Source organism: Phyllobates terribilis, unplaced genomic scaffold, assembly GCF_046119375.1.
Source record: "Phyllobates terribilis strain yellow unplaced genomic scaffold, ASM4611937v1 Scaffold_1__5_contigs__length_1240528914, whole genome shotgun sequence".
Lineage (NCBI taxonomy): Eukaryota > Metazoa > Chordata > Amphibia > Anura > Dendrobatidae > Phyllobates > Phyllobates terribilis.
In genome coordinates this window covers 851,095,584-851,116,569 of record NW_027362761.1, presented here as the reverse complement: position 1 = coordinate 851,116,569, position 20,986 = coordinate 851,095,584, and the positions used below count along the sequence as shown (strand labels likewise).

Genomic DNA, 20,986 nt, shown 5'->3' with positions numbered 1-20,986 from the left:
CAAACAGGATAATATTCAACGAAAACATAAGTATATTAACAAAAACAGTGTTCTTTGGGATACATATCCAAATGTCTTTAGGAACAAGATTTATGGAAGTACTAGAAAAGATGGAAAATACAGTCCCCCAATTAGCCTTAGGGTTATTTTCAATGGACAGTTAACCATCCTCCACTAGACCTGGCATACTCTAATTTTATTAAGATGTCTAGAATAGAAGAAAAGACTATATTTTATTCTATATACTAGTAGAAAATTAACTATGATTACTATAAGAAATGTAATACTTTAACAATGTGTATATACTCTTGTGTGCGTGCTAATATACTCACCTACCGCTGTAGTCTCCAGTATCCAGCGCCGTTCTGCTCCTCTTCCAGGTCACGCAGAGTATAGTGTGACCTAGAGAGTCTGAAGAGCGTTCTTCAGATACTCCAAGTCACACTGTGCTCTGCGTGACCCAGAAGTGGCTTTTACTATGCAAGTCTATGGAGTATCATAACGAGGCTCCATGGACTCAAATTGTAAAAGACTTCAGGCTCACGCATAGAGCGAGCCGGAGAGTCTGAAAAGTAGTGACATCACTCAGAAGAGAACCAGAGCAGCCCTAGACATCACTCAGAAGAGGACCAGAGCAGCACTAGATACCGGAGAAGATGGAGGTAGGTGAGTATATTAAACACACACACACAAACATACTACATACATTGTCTAAGTGAAAAAAAAGTTAATGGAAGGTCATCTTTAACAAAATCTCAAAAGTCCATTCTTGAGTAGATTGGCTGAATACTATTCCAACTCTGAGAGATGATCCTTAGGATCTTATGACAAACACTCACTGTTGTCAGATGGTAAGAAGCAACATTTTAAATGGCTTGAGGCAAGTATTACCAAAAACTGGAGGTACACTTTAAAAGACGAGTCCAAGGACATCGCCAAGATATGCTACAACAAGATCATAGGTGAGGGATCATCCTCTGGACCCTCCACCTAGAGCTAAATGAGCAACACAGTGTAAAGCAACATACTACTTGAAGGAACTTTGTTGAAGTCATGAGTACAGATTTCACATGGTCCCTTCATTCTAAAGAATGAGTATCTACTTAGGAGGGGGGTTGCTTTAATGATAGGATACAGTTTGCAGCCTTACATTCTCATTGTTCTGTGTCTGGTCTACAGTTACCCATCTATTAGCTAAAGAGATTTGCCAAAATGTGTCTATATTTTCTTAATTAAAAGTTTGTTTGTTTATATGAACGGATTGTGAAACACAAATGAATATATTGATGCTATTGACAGAATATTGGAATTCATAGCAAATATGGCTGGCAGGTAATAATGTCATTTATACATTTGCTCTTAATACAGTGCCTTGGAATAACAACACATTATTTCAAATGTAATGCCTCTAAGAAGGGAAAACTGCTGTCAGGAATCAATAGAGGCAATGTGATCTTACAGTGTGTAAACAATCTAAATGCAAGCTTGCTCCACCTAAAGGAAAAAGTAACACCATAGGTAAGGGAATAATTAGAACATGAACAAAAGAAGATTTGAATACCCATACAAAAATCCCTACAGAACAGCCGGGCACAGAACAGATTGCTTCGGAGACTCAGTGCACATCCATCTGGCAGAACAATGTTGAAACTTGAATTGAAAAGCATAGTGGAGGGAATTATCTTGTAGTTAACACTTTGCATCTCTCTCACATTTCTATACCAAATTTTGAAGAAAAAAAAAAAAAAAAGATAATGATGTTATTTTATTTGGACCTCCGCTTGCTGGAGGGCACTGCTCTGGCGTCAGGGAATGCACAGGGCTTGCTCTCTATTCAGTCGTCTACAATATACATTACTGGACTACATTTGGTGAGGGCTGCTTCTACATGACTGAGCTGCCTTGATTGTGTGGATAAAGCGGTTAGTTTACCATTCTCATTGCTATAGTTCATCAGCATGCCACAAAAGACAGTCATGAGCTTCTCATTTGCTGGATCTGTTAATGTGCATATTGACCGTAAATGGTCAACTACAATTTGGGCACCACCCGCTTGGTCAACAGCTCGCCTGCCCTCATCTGGAAACAAACAAAAAGGCACATTAAAAACAATAGAAAGCATCCCAACCACCCTCACTTCAACTTACACACTATACAGTCGTATGGGAGGGCATAAATCTTATATATGTCCCAGCTGATAACATAAACTAGCATCTTACAGCTAAAAAGTCCTACTATTATAGTAAATGTCCGCGCTGAAATATACCCGATATTACTGAATAGCATGTCTCTAATAAATATATAATGCACAAAGCTTGTGTGTGATATACAGTGGTGGCCAAAAGTATTGGCACCCCTGCAATTCTGTCAGATAATACTCAGTTTCTTCCTGAAAATGATTGCAATCACAAATTCTTTGGTCTTATTATCTTCATTTAATTTGCTTGCAAGGAAAAAACACAAAAGAGAATGAAGCAAAAATCAAATCATTGATCATTTCACACAAAACTCCAAAAATGGGCCAGACAAAAGTATTGGCACCCTCAGCCTAATACTTGGTTGCACAACCTTTAGCCAAAATAACTGCGAACAACCGCTTCCTGTAACCATCAATGAGCTTCTTACAATGCTCTGCTGGAATTGTAGACCATTCTTCTTTGGCAAACTGCTCCAGGTCCCTGATATTTGAAGGGTGCCTTCTCCAAACTGCCATTTTGAGATCTCTCCACAGGTGTTCTATGGGATTCAGGTCTGGACTCATTGCTGGCCACCTTAGAAGTCTCCAGTGCTTTCTCTCAAACCATTTTATAGTGTTTTTGGAAGTGTGTTTTGGGTCATTGTCCTGCTGGAAGACCCATGACCTCTGAGGGAGACCCAGCTTTCTCACACTGGGCCCTACATTATGCTGCAAAATTTGTTGGTAGTCTTCAGACTTCATAATGCCATGCACACGGTCAAGCAGTCCAGTGCCAGAGGCAGCAAAGCAACCCCAAAACATCAGGGAACCTCCGCCATGTTTGACTGTAGGGACCATGTTCTTTTCTTTGAATGCCTCTTTTTTTCCTGTACACTCTATGTTGATGCTTTTTCCCAAAAAGCTCTACTTTTGTCTCATCTGACCAGAGAACTTTCTTCCAAAACGTTTTAGGCTTTCTCAGGTAAGTTTTGGCAAACTCCAGCCTGGCTTTTTTATGTCTTGGGGTAAGAAGTGGGGTCTTCCTGGGTATCCTATCATACAGTCCCTTTTCATTCAGACGCCGACGGATAGTACGGGTTGACACTGTCGTACCCTCGGACTGCAGGGCAGCTTGAACTTGTTTGGATGTTAGTTGAGGTTCTTTATCCACCATCCGCACAATCTTGTGTTGAAATCTCTCGTCAATTTTTCTTTTCCGTCCACATCTAGGGAGGTTAGCCACAGTGCCATGGGCTTTAAACTTCTTGATGATACTGCGCACGGAAGACACAGGAACATTCAGGTCTTTGGAGATGGACTTGTAGCCTTGAGATTGCTCATGCTTCCTCACAATTTGGTTTCTCAAGTCCTCAGACAGTTCTTTGGTCTTCTTTCTTTTCTCCATGCTCAATGTGGTACACACAAGGACACAGGACAGAGATGGAGTCAACTTTAATCCATGTTAACTGGCTGCAAGTGTGATTTAGTTATTGCCAACACCTGTTAGGTGCCACAGGTAAGTTACAGGTGCTGTTAATTACACGAATTAGAGAAGCATCACATGATTTTTCAAACAGTGCCAATACTTTTGTCCACCCCCTTTTTTAGGTTTAGTGTGGAATTATATCCAATTTGGCTTTAGGACAATTCTTTTTGTGTTTTTTCATTGAAGACAAATTAAATGAAGATAATAATACCAAAGAATTTGTGATTGCAATCATTTTCAGGAAGAAACAGTATTTGACAGAATTGCAGGGGTGCCAATACTTTTGGCCACCACTGTAACATCAAGTCATTACCTAGCACAACTTTGTTGATCAGTGACTACCTGACTATTAACAAATCACTTGCTCCTGAATTCTGCTGCAGTTTATATACTGCCGAACTCCTGTAAGAAATTAAAGCATTGCTTTTCTAAGTGCTGCTCACACCTGCGAAGCTGCAATGTACACTAGATGAAAACACAATAGCAATTTTCAAAAGGTGGAGGAAATGTACTGGCATAGTTGACATTCAAATGGTGGTAGGGTAGTCGTATTTTGGCCATTTTTTGTAACCATAAAAGGGAATCTGTCAGCAGGTTTTTACTACGTAATCTAAGGACAGCATGACATGGGTGCTGAGGACCGGAATTCAGGGATTTGTAACTTATTAGGCTGGGTGCTGTTTCTATACAGTACAATGAATGTTTTATCCCCAGGACATCATCACTGCCTGGACTACTGCTCATCTGAGCCCTGGTCCAAACACGCCCCCTCCTCTGATAAGCAGCTTATCATCAACAGACAATGTACACAGAAAGCTGTGGTGTTAACAGTGTTAGCTTTTGAGCTCTGCTACATGTAAAAACTCTGGTTGTGTCACAACTGGTGCACCAAGTAAACTAAGTAATAAATCGTTAGAATTGTGGTCTATTTTCCTACACTATGCTGCAAAGACCTGATTACAGATTCTCTTTAAATCTGCACTGTACAGGTGGAAATGGCACTATACCACTATTATCCCGCAGGTTTGTCTGTCTATCCTACTATCAGAGAGTTATTACAGAGCTTATGATTGGAAAAGACCTGGCACTAAACTGACATGTCATAGTACATACCAGCAGCTGTCACTAGTAGAAGACATGGATTTATACACCGTATCAAAATTATTCAACCCTGATAGTTCATTTTTCTAGTAATCCTAATTTGCAAACTTCTGTAGTTTGCAACATGAGGATCAAACAACAGTAATGTAAATAGCTCAACACAACTTATATAACAAGTGGTTTCTCCAAATTCAAACACAAAATGTTACTTTTACTGACTTCTGCAGTGTCAATTATTCAACCCTCTTCAGGACAGGCATCTTTAGTACTTAAAAGAGCATCTTTGGCCATTATGACCGGATGCAAACTTGATTCATAGCCAGGCACCAGCTTCTGGCAGCGTTCATGAGAAATCTTAGCCCATTCCTCATGAGCAATGATCCCCAGAACATCACTGAGCCTCCACTATGCTTCACTAATGGAGTGTTTTTTTTTCAGCGTATGCTTCAATCTTCCTCCTCCAGTCACATTGCTAATTCATAGACATGAAAAGTTCAAAATTATTTTCACTGCACCACAAATTAGAACTCCAAAATTCCTTTGACAAATATATATGCTTTGAGTAGATAAGTGACTTTTTTGTTCTTTTGGGTCAGCAGAGATGTAGGTCTTTGAGACCAAGCATAGAGATCTTCAGCGTTTAGTATGTGCTCTAGTGTACAAACACACCTCAGTGCCTGCTGCCACCAAGTCTTTCTGCAGTCATCCAAGGGTTTTCACTACCCATCTTCTGAGGAACCTGGTGTCTGGTGGCAGCTGGTAATCATTACTTCTGTCAAGTACTGGTAGTGTAGCCAGTTTTTAATTTAACTTAAAACTTGTCAACTATACTTCTAATGGCATGTTTAAGAACATTCAACACTTTTGATATCTTTTTTTTATTCTTTTTCCTGTTTGCGCAAGGCAGTGATCTCTGCTATTAACTTTTGGGGACACTCTCTTGACAACCCAAGCATATTTGTCAACTAAAGCTTCATGAGAAACGTTATTTCTCAAAAATCGCTGACAGAATCTGGTGTCCGGCTATGAATTACTTTTGCATCAGCTCATAACAGCCAAAGGTGTTCTTCTGAGTACTAAAGACGCTGGTCATAAAGGAGGTTTAACAAAGTGGCATTGATTTGGAGAAGCCCTTTGTTATATTAGCTGTGTTGAGCTTTTTATATTGTTCGTGATTGGTTTATTGCAAAGAGCAGAAAGTTTGTAAATTGTGTCAATAAACCTAATTTGCAACGGGGGTTGAATATTAATGGTTGCAAATGAAGCTCCTATTGAGTTCAACACCAGCTATAAAAATCCATATGCAATTAGCTCCCTCTAGTGGCAGTCAGAATTCTATAATTTATTAAAATCAGAGAAACAGATCTCCTTATACAGGTATATTCTAAAATTAAAAATCGGCATGAAATTTGTGAGCACAACAGGATGGTGGAAAACAAGTTTAATGCAGAAATAGTCTATTGGTCAGATCAGCAGTGGAGGCCATTCTGCCATGTCACGCAGCTTTCTCACATCTGCCCCAGCTTCCTTATGCCAAGCCTTTCATTCCAGCGCACATTATTATTTCCAGATTTTCCAACTATCACATGCTTGCATGGGTACACCTTGTTGGCTGCCTCTTTCCAACATTATTCAGCTGTGCTACTTCTATTTGTAAAAATTACTAACATACATGTATTACTAATGGCGAAAGTAAGAGAAGGGTTCACTACGCAGCTTGCTTTCTTACTATGCAGTGTGTGACCGTGTTAAATTTAATGCAGATAATAGCAACTTAGCAAAATACTCCTTCTCCTTTTAATTAATGTGAATTTTGGCATATGCAAGCCTGACTGTTCTTTCTGGAATACCTCCATGTTCCAGGCTTCCTTTATTAGATTTGGGCATCATTTTATCTACTTTATGCACTTCATTTGTAATTGTGTCAACACTAGCACATCTAGCTTTACTTACTATCTTTAATGCATCTTCCTTTTATGTTCTGTATTCTTTGAGTCTTTCTTTTCTTTATCCCCTACTCTGTAATTGCACTCTGAATTCAGTTATTGAACACCGGTCCTAACAATATGTTCAGGCTCTCTTTGTATATATTGTAAATGTAATGTGTAGCTGGCTCACATGGCCAGAGTGCTCAGGTGGGATTTACCGTATATGCAGGAAGTGTTTTTTGAGTTTGCTTATTTAGTATCCACAGCACTGTTCACCGATCACTTTTTTAAGCTATGCTTGTTATTACAAGTTTTGCAATTACATTACAGAACTTTACCAACAAATAAAGGCCTCCATGCACATTAAAGTCCACAGAACCTGCTGACCATCTAATATGAACAGGGGTCTCCTCAGTCTATCCCAACAGATGTCAGGGAAGATAAGGATCAGTTAGTTTGAGTTTAAAAAATAAAAAAAAGTGATCCTTTTGATCTCACTACCTAATAAGTCTTGCAGCAAAGTAAATGCACCAGCTTAATCGGGTCTAAGTGATCTATTTAACTATGTATACAGCTCGGTACTATAGAATCTGGTGACAGATCCGCTTTAAATATTTCATAATCCGTATGTAGGAAAAAAAAAAAACAACTCAACTTTTTGCCTGGGAAGCAGTTGCCTTTTTTGCGCAATATGGTATTTGGATATGCGTGTTGTATAATCCAAACTTTAAGAGCATAAAAAGTAGGCTTCCCCCAAAAAGACATTTCTTACTATTTCATAGTGTGGGTGATAAATGCTACATTGCTTGGGACCCCTACGATCACTAGTATGTGGGTCCTCAGATTTCTGTAACTCCTTTGGCATATATGTAGTAGTGGTGGTGGTGTGCATACAGCCAGCTACTTAATGTAATCTTTCTGGTGATAATCTATTCTGTGCGTTTTTTTCCCCCCAAAAAAACCAAAACATTTCTCAGGTCGCTTCATTGGGGTACACAGAGAAGCCAAGGCGGACACCTGTCCCTTGAGAGAACTATTTTATTTCAGAGAGATGTGGCCTCTAGACCTCAGGTCAGGACCTTTCTTCAGAGGGTAGGGTGCGCTAGACCACCCTATCGGCCTCTCCTGATCAGTGGGACTTTAATCTAGTCTTGGAGGCTCTTCAGTCTCCACCATTTGAGCCCCTCAGAGTTTTCTGTGCTTCACCTTGCTTATAAAGTAGTGTTCCTTATAGCCATGACCTTTATTAGGAGAGTATCGGAGCTTGTAAAGAGCCTCCTTATCCTGCACCAGGATAAGGTAGTGTTGAGACCAGGGCTGTGGAGTCAGTAAGCCAACCTCAGACTCCAACTCAGACCCCTCAATTTTCATGACACCGACTCCACGACTCCCTCATACATGGCTCATGTTTAAGTGATACATTTACTGTCGCACAGACTCATCTCAGCTAAAAGTCTAGACCCTTAGATCAGGAATAGGACAGACATTCATAGGACATTTCATAACTTTCCCAAATTCTTATGAAAAAATATTCCCCACAAACTGCATTGAACTACAGTACCCAATTTATTATATATTTAGGAGTTGGAGTCGGTCCATTTTATTCCGACTCCACAGTCCTGATTGAGACCTGTTCCATCCTTCCTCCCCAAGGTGGTTTCAGCTTTCCACTTTAACGAAGATATTGTCTTACCTTACTTTAGCCCTACTCCTTCTCATCCGGATCAAGAAGGCTCTGGACAAATTAGATATAGTCAGGGCTGTATGGTGCCATTTATCAGCCACCGCCCCATTTAGATGGTCTGATTTCTTGTTTGTCATACCAGACGGCCCTGGCAGGAGCCTGACCGCCTCTAAGGCAACTATTGCTAGTTATATTAGAATGGCCATCATTCAGGCCTACACGGCAAAGCCAGGGCGCCTCCTTGGAGGGTTAAGGAGCACTTTATGCGGGCGGTGGGGCATCCTAGGCGGTTCGTCACCAGGCATCCGTGCTACAAATCTGTAAAGCAGCCACTTGGTCAGCGGTACATAACTTCTCTAATTTTTACAGAGTCTACACCTTTGCTTATTCGGATGCAAGTTATGGCAGGAAGATTTTACAAGCAGCAGTTGCTCAGGCTTTGGCGTAAGCAAGAGTGGATAATTTGGTGGTAACGGTATATTATTTTCCCCCCTCAGCGACCGCTTTAGGACATCCCATGGTTCTGTGTCACAAAATGAAGTGACCGAGAAATTAAGATTTTTGGTACTCACTGTAAAATCTGTTTCTCGATTGTCTTCATTGGGGGACACAGCACCCACTCTTAGTTACTCGATTGGGAGTGCATTTATGTTTTCCGTTGAATTATTTTTCCAAATGCTTTAATGTTTTTTTTGCCTCTCCTATTGCTTTTTCACTAAACTGAGGGAGACTGAGGCGATGTATAGTCTGCTGGGGAGGAGGCAATTTTTAATTTAGAATGTAATAATAGTGTCAGCCTCCTGGTGGCATCGAACTATCCCATGGTTCTGTGTTCCCCAATGAAGAAGAAACAGAAGAAATCTTAATCTTATCTAGTGAAAAGGAAATAGCAATTGCAGGGTTTTTAGACTTTACAAGCTTTACATTAAATTAAGCAATTTTTACTGTAAGTGTTTTAACTAAATAAACCCAAATTGGGAAAATTGAAGTCAGATTATGCTCGCACAAAAAAGCTCTGTATCCTCAACCATAGAAGCTGTGGCTATGCCTTGTGAAATGGTTCTATACCATTTAGAGCTTGTTATATGGCTTATTTTTTATTTTTACCTATTTTACGTTGTGAACACTTCAATTACTACAGATGTTGTAGAGGTAAAGCTTATCCTCAAGAATCAGAAAGATGGATGTTCTTCTGAGAGTGTTTGAGAAGTCAGTACAACGTGACAGCTGCCTAAAGATCAATGAGCCTATTAAACTATATGGATGCAAGACAAAGTATCTGATGCAAGTTACTTTAGATAGAAAAACGAACTGCTCAGTAATCACTGAAGAACACCAGGCTTTTCATATAAAGCGGTTTTTGAAGTGGAAAGCCATACCTCTATCATATACTGTAGACTCTGGGCTGGGAGTTCATAATTCATATGCAACCTATGCTCACATGATATGGGTCCCCTAATAGTTCTACTTTTATAACAACCATAGTTGGCACATGAGGGCAAATTTATAGTGGATTTGGTATTTTTTATTAGTAGGCTTTATGTAGAACATTTAATGTGTATCAGGATGTGGAAAATATATCAGAATAACAATGTGACTGAAAGGCATTATTACATTTTGTGAAAAAGTTACAACCCTAGAAACTATGGCATATAAAAAGAAAATCAAAGTGGAACTCTCATTTTTGAGCTGATTTTGCTACCAAGAACAAGAGGGCCTCTTGATGACCCTTGGGCCAATTTTCAACCATCCTGTTTGCCCCCTCTCTCAAAAGGTCCCCATAGTAGCCACATCGTCTGTCCCTAGGATTTGTAAGCCTTTGCCTAGCTTGCAGAGGTAGAGATATATATCGATAGAGAGATAGATAGAGCTTGGACACCTTCTCATTTAAAGATTTTTCTGTATTTTCATGACTATGAAAATTGTACAATCATACTGAAGGCATCAAAACTATGAATTAACACATGTGGAATTATATACTTAACAAAAAAGTGTGAAACAACTGAAAATATGTCTTATATTCTAGGTTCTTCAAAGTAGCCACCTTTTGCTTTGATGACTGCTTTGCACACTCTTGGCATTCTCTTGATGAACTTCAAGAGGTAGTCACCGGAAATGGTCTTCCAACAATCTTGAAGGAATTCCCAGAGATGCTTAGCACTTGTTGGCCCTTTTGCCTTCACTCTGCGGTCCAGCTCACCCCCAACCATCTCGATTGGGTTCAAGTCTGGTGACTGTGGAGGCCAGGTCATCTGGTGTAGCACCCCATCACTCCCCTTCTTGGTCAAATAGCCCTTACACAGCCTGGAGGTGTGTTTGGGGTCATTGTCCTGTTGAAAAATAAATGATGGTCCAACTAAACGCAAACCGGATGGAATAGCATGCTTTCTGGCTGATGTTTTGGTCATTTTTGAATGCCGATTGTGCTTTCACACTCGTGGTAGCATGAGACTGACTCTACAACCCACAGAAGTTGCTCAGGTAGTGCAGCTCATCCAGGATGGCACATCAATGCGAGCTGTGGCAAGAAGGTTTGCTGTGTCTGTCAGCGTAGTGTCCAGAGGCTGGAGGCGCTACCAGGAGACAGGCCAGTACACCAGGAGACGTGGAGGGGGTCGTAGGAGGGCAACCTTTGCCTTTGTGCAAGGAGGAACAGGAGGAGCACTGCCAGAGCCCTGCAAAATGACCTCCAGCAGGCCACAAATGTGCATGTGTCTGCACAAATGGTTAGAAACAGACTCCATGAGGGTGGTATGAGGGCCCGACGTCCACGGATTGGGGGTTGTGCTCACAGCCCAACACCGTGCAGGACGCTTGCCATTTACTACAGAACACCAGGATTGGCAAAGTTGCCACTGGCACCCTGTGCTCTTCACAGATGAAAGCAGGTTCACACCGAGCACATGTGGCAGACGTGACAGAGTCTGGAGACACCATGGAGAGCGATCTGCTGCCTGCAACATCCTTCAGCATGACTGGTTTGGCAGTGGGTCACTAATGGTGTGGGGTGGCATTTTTTTTGGAGGGCCGCACAGCCCTCCATGTGCTCGCCAGAGGTAGCCTGACTGCCATTAGGTACCGAGATGAGATCCTCAGACCCCTTGTGAGACCATATGCTGGTGCGGTTGGCCCTGGGTTCCTCCTAATGCAGGACAGTGCCAGACCTCATGTGGCTGCAGTGTGTCAGCAGTTCCTGCAAGATGAAGGCATTGAAGCTATGGACTGGCTTGCCCGTTCCCCAGACTTGAATCCGATTGAGCACATCTGGGACATCATGTCTCGCTCCATCCACCAACATCACAGACTGTCCAGGAGTTGGTGGATGCTTCAGTCCAGGTCTAGGAGGAGATCCCACAGGAGACCATCCGCAACCTCATCAGGAGCATGCCCAGGTGTTGAAGAGGGAGGTCATACAGGCACGTGGAGGCCACACATAATACTGAGCCTCATTTTGACTTGCTTTAAGGACATTACATCAAAGTTGGATCAGCCTGTAGTGTGTGTGTGTGTGTGTATGTGTATGTGTATGTGTATGTGTATGTGTATGTGTATGTGTATGTGTATGTGTATGTGTATATATATATATATATATATATATATATATATATATATATATATATGTATGTATGTATGTATGTATGTATGTATGTATGTATGTATGTATGTATATATGTATATGTGTGTGTATGTATGTGTATGTGTGTGTATGTATATATGTGTATGTGTGTGTATGTATATATGTGTGTATGTATATACAGTGCCTACAAGTAGTATTCAACCCCCTGCAGATTTAGCTGGTTGACACATGCGGAATTAACTTGGTGTTGTGACATTTGTACTGTAGATCAGCCTGGAAGTGGGAAATGCACTGCAGCAAATTTTTTTTGTTTGTTTGTTTTTTTAAAACGTAAAAAGTTAATTCAGAGTGTCATTTATTATTCAACCCCTCAAACCACAAGAATTCTGTTTGGTCCCCCTAAAGTATTACGAAGTAGTTCAGGCACCAAGAATAATGAGCTTCACATGTGTGGATTAAAGATCTCTTTTGCCAGCCTTTTCTGACTATTTAAGACCCTCCCCAAACTTGTGAACAGCACTCAGACATGGTCAACATGGGAAAGACAAATGAGCATTCCAAGGCCATCAGAGACAAGATCGTGGAGGGTCACAAGGCTGGCAAGGGGTACAAAACCCTTTCCAAGGAGTTGGGCCTACCTGTCTCCACTGTTGGGAGCATCATCCGTAAGTGGAAGGCTTATGGAACTACTGTTAGCCTTCCACGGCCAGGACAGCCTTTGAAAGTGTCCTCCCGTGCCGAGGCCAGGCTTGTCCGAAGAGTCAAGGCTAACCCAAGGACAACAAGGAAGGAGCTCCGGGAAGATCTCATGGCAGTGGGGACATTGGTTTCAGTCAATACCATAAGTAACGTACTCCACCGCAATGGTCTCCGTTCCAGACGAGCCCGTAAGGTACCTTTACTTTCAAAGCGTCATGTCAAGGCTCGTCTACAGTTTGCTCATGATCACTTGGAGGACTCTGAGACAGACTGGTTCAAGGTTCTATGGTCTGATGAGACCAAGATCGAGATCTTTGGTGCCAACCACACACGTGACGTTTGGAGACTGGATGGCACTGCATACGACCCCAAGAATACCATCCCTACAGTCAAGCATGGTGGTGGCAGCATCATGCTGTGGGGCTGTTTCTCAGCCAAGGGGCCTGGCCATCTGGTCCGCATCCATGGGAAGATGGATAGCACGGCCTACCTGGAGATTTTGGCCAAGAACCTCCGCTCCTCCATCAAGGATCTTAAGATGGGTCGTAATTTCATCTTCCAACAAGACAACGACCCAAAGCACACAGCCAAGAAAACCAAGGCCTGGTTCAAGAGGGAAAAAGTCAAGGTGTTGGAGTGGCCTAGTCAGTCTCCTGACCTTAACCCAATTGAAAACTTGTGGAAGGAGCTCAAGAATAAAGTCCACATGAGACACCCAAAGAACCTAGATAACTTGGAGAAGATCTGCATGGAGGAGTGGGCCAAGATAACTCCACAGACCTGTGCCGGCCTGATCAGGTCTTATAAAAGACGATTATTAGCTGTAATTGCAAACAAGGGTTATTCCACAAAATATTAAACATGGGGGTTGTATAATAATTGACCCACACTTTTATGTTTAAAATTTAATAAAATTCAACTGAGCAACATAACTTTTTGGTTTGTAAGATTTATGCTTCTGTTCATAAAGCCTACTCTAGTTTGAAGGCTCTAACTTATTTGCATCTTATCAAACCAGCTAAATCTGCAGGGGGTTGAATACTACTTGTAGGCACTGTATATATATATATATATATATATATATATATATATATATATATATATATATATATATATATATATATATATATTTTATATATATATATATATATTTTATATATATATATATATATATATATATATATATATATATATATATATATATATATATATATATATTATATATATATATGAGTGTGTGTGAGAGTGAGAGTGAGTGTGAGTGTGTGAGTGTGTGAGTGTGTGAGTGTGTGAGTGTGTGAGTGTGTGAGTGAGTGAGTGAGTGAGTGAGTGAGTGAGTGAGTGAGAGAGAGAGAGAGAGAGATACACACACATACTAAATTGTGGCTAATTTACTAAGTATTTACACACTTTTTGTGTTTGTCTAGACAAAAAGTATAATTGAGCAAGAAAAGGGGTAGGGTTTATATAAAAAGGAACGTGGTTGAATATGTGCTGTATTGCCTTAAATGTTTTTGAATACAATTATCAAAAAAGTAAGCCAACCAAGGAAGCGGCGGCATGAAGTTCGACACAAATGTGTTTACATTTATGAGACAGCATGAGCCCCTGTGATAAATTTGTAGCATTTAGTCTAACAGTAAGTAGTAAAATTAAGTTAATAAATATTTAAGAGGTTGCTTCAAGTTCTTAAGTGGTTAAAAATTCCAAAGTGCTTGAAAACAAATAAGCAACTTTGCAATTTAGTTCTTGCTTAAAATACTTTCCTTTCTCAAGTATGAAGGGATTTTTAATTTTTTAGTTTACAGCTCATAGCCTAAGTTACGAGCCACCCTTCATTCTTGGAGTGGCCGGTTACCTAGATAAGGAGAGCACACCTCTGGCAGGCTCTATGCTTTAGAGGCAATGAAAAGTGAGAAAAAAACGCCAGCAACCGCAAAAATTAATAGATTAAAACATCACATTTATTGTAGCACATAGAAAATCCAAAAAGTAGTTTAAAAATACATACAAAAGATGAGACACTGGGTCTACACGTTTCGAGATAACTATCTCTTAGTCTTGACCAAGACAAGATAGTCCGCTCGAAACGCATAGTCCCAGTATCTCATCTTTTGTATGTATTTTTAAACTTCTTTTTGGATTTTCTATGTACTACAATAAATATGATGCTTTAATCTATTCATTTTTGCGGTTGCTGGGATTTTTTCTCCTTTTTCTCATACTCAGGAACCGGCCTGAGGCTGCTGTGCACCGCACCCTACTTTGACATATTTCCCTTCCCTTTGAGATGCTTCTGTGCTTTAGAGACTGCGCCCCAGGGCTGTGGGGTCGGAGTCGTGGAGTCAGAGCCCATTTTGGTTGAGTCGGAATCGGTATAAAATGGACCAACTTCTAAAATATATAATAAATTGGGTACAGTAGCTCAATGCAGTTTGTGGGGAATATTTTTTCATAAGAATTTGGGAAAGTTATGAAATGTCCTATAAATGTCTGTCCTATTCCTGCTCTAAGGGTCTAGACTTTTAGAGAAGAATCTGTGCTCCGGTAAATTTATCACTTAAACATGAGCCATCTATGAGGGAGTCTGAGTCAGAAGTCGGGGAAATTGAGGAGTCGGAGAAATTGAGGAGTCGGAAGTTTGGCTTATCGACTCCACAGCCCTGCTGCTCCCACCACTCAGAAGTTGGTGAGATCACTGTAACTGACCTGCTACACCCCCTCGATACTTCTACCATGCTGCAGAGACAAAGCTGCCTCTGCTTGGAGAGCGCATAGTTCGTAGCAGTGGCGCCACGATGCCACTGGTCTAAACTGTCAGTCTTCAAGAGCACACTGCACTCTAAAAGCAGAAAGCCGGTTCCCGGGAACACTGCACCCCTGCGCTGAGGCAACCCCTTTAATAAAATATGTTTTCATATTCAGACTGTTTAGACAAGACTATTTTTGAGGCGAAAAAGTACTATGAAGAAAAAAATGGTTATCATCCCAAATTACTGCTACACTGCTCTAATGGCTCTTACCAAATCTCCAAATACAAAACCACTTCAGAAAAAAAACTACTAAAAAGTCAATATGTTAAAATATCACATCCATTCATTTACGCAAGTACCCTAGGTAAAAGATTTCTCAGTGCCGGGTCTGAAAGCGTTTAAAGTGCTGCTAAGAGCAAAGCCTGTGGGTGAATTATTTAGCAGCCATCACCTAAAACACAGACAAGAGTGGTGCGCAGACAAATTTGCAGGAGACAGAAGAAACGGCGACGTGTGCCCTGGAAAGGAAAAAGCAGAGAAAATAGTCACAGCGTCTTACACCTTAGTGGGGTTTGTACACTTGCCTCTTAGCTCTGTATTAACACATGAAAGGGTCACAAAAGCTGAACGGCGTCCTGCCGGGTAAAGTGGCACATTTACGTCGGGAAAGTATTGTCTCAGCTTTGTAGCTAAGAGACTGATGAACATCCAGCTATGTGAATTAACATACTAGTTTCAGTGGGGAGAAGAGAGATTAGATGCGGTGCAGCCCATGTCCATGCAAGGGGACGGAGGAGGTTCATCAGCAGAAGAGCAGCTGCTTAAAGTAGAAATACGCAGAGAATACATGTGGAAGCAAACAGATTAGATCACATGCAGTAGTTATTAGATGGAAACTTCACCAACACTCACCAAAACGTAGAAACAAGACATGAAGGTAGCAGAGTAGGTTAATATGTCCAAGCCATGTGCACCACTTACTGTTTATGTTGGTAACCACTAACTGGTAGATACTATTTAGTTAGGTGAACTGTATCAGAATAAAATCTTGCTCCTCCGTAAAGCGGTTGACCACTACTCAAGATATCCCCTTTTTAAAAATATTATATTCCTCACTGTAAAGTAAAAGTAGAATATAGTCACTTCCCTCACCGACATAGTTATGCCACGTGAGCACTGCAGTCAGTCAATCCGTGGATAAGCTGCTTCGTTCACACTTCCATCTGAGAAACCTCAGACATCTCAAGTGTTTGGCTGCAGTGCTCACGTGGCATAACAATGTCACATGAACCATTGGAATGGTGCCAGTGTGGGAGGTAACTCTTACTTTTATTTTACACTGGGGAATTTACTACTTGGATAAATTCCTTCTTAAATACTAGACGACTACTTTAAAATACCATTCAAAGGGAACCTGTCACCAGGTTTTCCCAAAATAAAGTAGGGCCAGTACCTTTCAGGCCTCTTTTACAGCATTCTAGCATGCTGTATTTATGTCCCCAATTCCCTATGCAAGGCACAAAGAGCTTTTATTATACTCAGACGGAGCGGTCCAGTCTGATGGGCGTCTCTGATCTTGATCCGGCGTCTCCTCTTCTTACGATCGCTCTTCTCCCTCCTTGCTTCATGTGGATGACGCGTCCTACGTCATCCACAGCATCCTCCATTGCGCTCCTGCGCAGACGCACTTCTCTCTGCCCTGCTGATACGCAACATCCACATGAATCAGAAAAGGAGGATGATGATCAAGACCAAAGACGCCCATCGGACCGGACAGCGTTGTCTGTGAGTATAATAAAAGGTCTTTTTTGTGCCTTGTAGACGTGATTGGGGACATACATGCAACTAACTAGAATGCTGTAAAAGAGGCCTTACAATAGCTGGCCCTACTTTATATTGGGAAAACCTGGTGACAGGTTCCCTTTAATTAACCAAACAGTACAGAATTTATTATTACCTCTATGCTAGTCAGCAACGCCCCTGGCATTTTTTTGTAAATGTGTTAGGCTTTACCAAGTTGAATGTGGCCATTCACCACTCTACAAATTTTCTAAAATGTTTGTTTAGAAATCTATTCCAGCTCGTAGTTTAATTTTCCAGTGTAAAAGTGGACCATAAATGTAGGTGAGTCTCTTAATAAAATCTTGTGCCAGCGGGGCTTTTGCATAAGACTGCAGTATGAAATACAAGTCTTAATAAATTGCCATACAGGGCCTATTTTATGGACTGTTTTTAGCATTATTGAATGAGGGCTCTACAACAATTGTAAATTAGAACAGGCCATTCTTGATTATTCTCCAATCATACACATCTCTCTGAAGATTCCTTGAAGAGGTTTTCTGTTAAATCACTACCAGTAAAAACCTTTCTGTAAGCCCTATATAAGTGAATGGAGCAGTGGTTGAGTATGTGTACTGGTGCCTAATTTATGATCCCTACCCCACTCACCTCCTGTAATAATACATTTTACCACCTATGCACAGTGAATTATTTAGTGGGAAAACCCACTGACATTCTGATGGGATTCTCACTGGGTCTCTAGCTCACTTGAACAGAATTCGGGCTTAGTACATATAAAACTGGAACAAAACATTACTACAGAAATCAAACATGATGTACTTACGGCTATCGTAACAAATGTTTCCAAGGGCACGACCAGTTTGTAGCAAGATTTCCTGATCTTTGCAATTTAAGAGCTGCACCAAAGGTGGAATCAGTCCTGCGTCCACACATGGGATGCGCAATTGTTCTGAAAATGAAACGTACGATGCCCATTTATAAACTACATCAACAAGAATTAATAGGGTAGAAACTTTAAAGGTGATTTATGTGGGCAATTTCTAACAGTACAACAGAAGAGGAAGAAATCAATGACTGGGTTATGGCGGAGGGTTCTTTAAATTTTAATGCAGATGATTCAGTCCCTCATTGAATTAGGAAATAAATCAAGCTGTATAGCTAGACTAAGTACAGCAACAATAAAAATGCCCTTAATTAAAAACTCAAATCGATTACAATGGGACCGAGGCTCTGGCCAAGACAAAATATGGAAAAAAACATTTGGTGAGTGAATAAAATGTCAACGTCATAAACTAAAGGTAAACTGAAAAGGAGAGGCAGAATAACTATACACAAGTAAATGAAATGAAAATGAATTAAAACATACTGACAAAATGAGGTGAAAAACTGAAGATGTTCCAGCAGTTAAAGTTCTCTTGGAAAACCTCACCATTTTTTGCTATTTCGGCTATGATGTGAGCTATTTTGGCTGTGCATGAAGATTGTGAATTCAATAGACTTGCAAAGACTTGAAGAATCCCGCTCTGAAGGATTTTTTCACTGCTCTGTACATCTGAAAAAGAAAAAAAAACATCAATATTCTGATGGATTAATAAAACTCTTCATAGCAGAAGACTAGACGCCAAGCTGACCACAATTGTCTTGTCATTATAACGATAAAGGAGCAGTTTCTTAAGAAGGATTTAAAGACAGATACACACACTTCCCAAAAAAATAAAGGGAACACTCAAATAACACATCCTAGATCTGAATGAATGAAATATTCTCATTGAAAACTTTGTTCTGTACAAAGTTGAATGCGCTGACAACAAAAATCACACAAAAATCATCAATGGAAATCAAATTTATTAACCAATGGCGGCCTGGATTTGGAGCCACCCCCAAAATTAAAAGTGGAAAAAAACACTACAGGCTGATCCAACTTTGATGTAATGTCCTTAAAACAAGACAAAATGAGGCTCAGTATTGTGTGTGCCCTCCACGTGCCTATTTGACCTCCCTACAATGCTTGGGCATGCTCCTGATGAGGTTGGGGATGGTCTCCTGTGGGATCTTCTTCCAGACCTGGACTAAAGCATCCGCCAACTCCTGGACAGTCTGTGGTGCAATGTGACGTTGGTGGATGGAGCGAGACAGGATATCCCAGATGTGCTCAATCGGATTCAGATCTGGGGAACGAACGGGCCAGTCCATAGCTTCAATGCCTTCATCTTGCAGGAACTGCTGACACACTTCAGTCACATGAGGTCTGGCATTGTCTTGCATTAGGAGGAACCCAGGGCCAACCGCACCAGCATATGGTCTCACAAGGGGTCTGAGGATCTCATCTCGGTACCTAATGGCAGTCAGGCTACCTCTGGCGAGCACATGGAGGGCTGTGCGGTCCTCCAAAGAAATGCCACCCCACACCATTACTGACCCACTGCCAAACCGGTCATGCTGAAGGATGTTGCAGGCAGCAGATCACTCTCCGCTGCGTCTCCAGACTCTGTCATGTCTGTCACATGTGCTCGGTGTGAACCCGCTTTCATCTGGTGTTCTGTGGCAAATGCCAAGCGTCCTGCACAGTGTTGCGCTGTGAGCACAACCCCCATCTGTGGACGTCGGGCCCTCATACCACCCTCATGGAGTCGGTTTCTAGCAGTTTGTGCAGACACATGCACATTTGTGGCCTGCTGGAGGTCATTTTGCAGGGCTCTGGCAGTGCTCCTCCTGTTCCTCCTTGCACAAAGGCGGAGGTAGCGGTCCTGCTGCTGGGTTGTTGCCCTCCCACGGCCCCCTCCACGTCTCCTAGTGTACTGGCCTGTCTCCTGCTGGCGCCTCCAGCCTCTGGACACTACACTGACAGACACAGCAAACCTTCTTGCCACAGCTTGCACTGATGTGCCATCCTGGATGAGCTGCACTACCTGAGCAACTTCTGTGGGCTGTAGAGTCCGTCTTATGCTAGCACGAGTGTAAAAGCACAACCAACAATCAAAAGTGACCAAAACATCAGCCAGAAAGCATTGCTACTCCTTTTTTGAGGGTGTCTTGATAATTGCCAATAATTTCGATCTATTGTCTATTCCATTTGCACAACAGCATGTGAAATTGATTGTCAGTGTTGCTTTCTAAGTGGACAGTTTGATTTCACAGAAGTTTGATTTACTTGGAGTTATATTCTGTTGTTTAAGTGTTCCCTTTATTTTTTTGAGCAGTATGTGTGTGTGCATACATTATATATATATATATATATATATATATATATATATATATATATATATATATATATATATATATATATATATATATATATATATATATATATATACATACATATACACATATACACACACACACATACATATATACGCATACACATACAGTACAGACCAAAAGTTTGGACACATCTCATTTAAGGATTTTTTAGTATTTTCAGGACTATGAAAATTGTACATTTACACTGAAGGCATCAAAACTATGAATTAACACATGTGGAATTATATACTTAACAATAAAGTGTGAAACAACTGAAAATATGTCTTATATTCTAGGTTCTTCAAAGTAGCCACCTTTTGCTTTGATGACTGCTTTGCACACTCTTGGCATTCTCTTGATGAGCTTCAAGAGGTAGTCACCGGAAATGGTTTTCACTTCACAGGTGTGCCCTCTCAGGTTTAATAAGTGGGATTTTTTGCCTTATAAATGGGGTTGGGACCATCAGTTGTGTTGTGCAGAAGTCAGGTGGATACACAGCTGATAGTCCTACTGAATAGACTGTTAGAATTTGTATTATGGCA

The 20,986-nt window shown here is 41.0% G+C and overlaps 1 protein-coding gene across 2 annotated transcripts in view; it reads right to left on the bottom strand.

The window, feature by feature from the left end:
* Positions 1–20,986, bottom strand: part of LOC141153506 (rap1 GTPase-GDP dissociation stimulator 1-A) — a 129,021-nt gene that overhangs the window by 43,844 nt on the left and 64,191 nt on the right. Inside the window, exons 3-5 of one of the 2 annotated variants that reach the window (XM_073638376.1) lie at positions 18,634–18,756; positions 18,028–18,153; positions 1,933–2,079 (exon numbers count right to left, since the gene is read on the bottom strand). In XM_073638376.1, coding sequence (XP_073494477.1) covers positions 1,933–2,079; positions 18,028–18,153; positions 18,634–18,756 — 396 coding nt within the window. The remainder of the gene's footprint in view (positions 1–1,932; positions 2,080–18,027; positions 18,154–18,633; positions 18,757–20,986) is intronic. The other variant, XM_073638385.1, reaches the window with a different exon arrangement.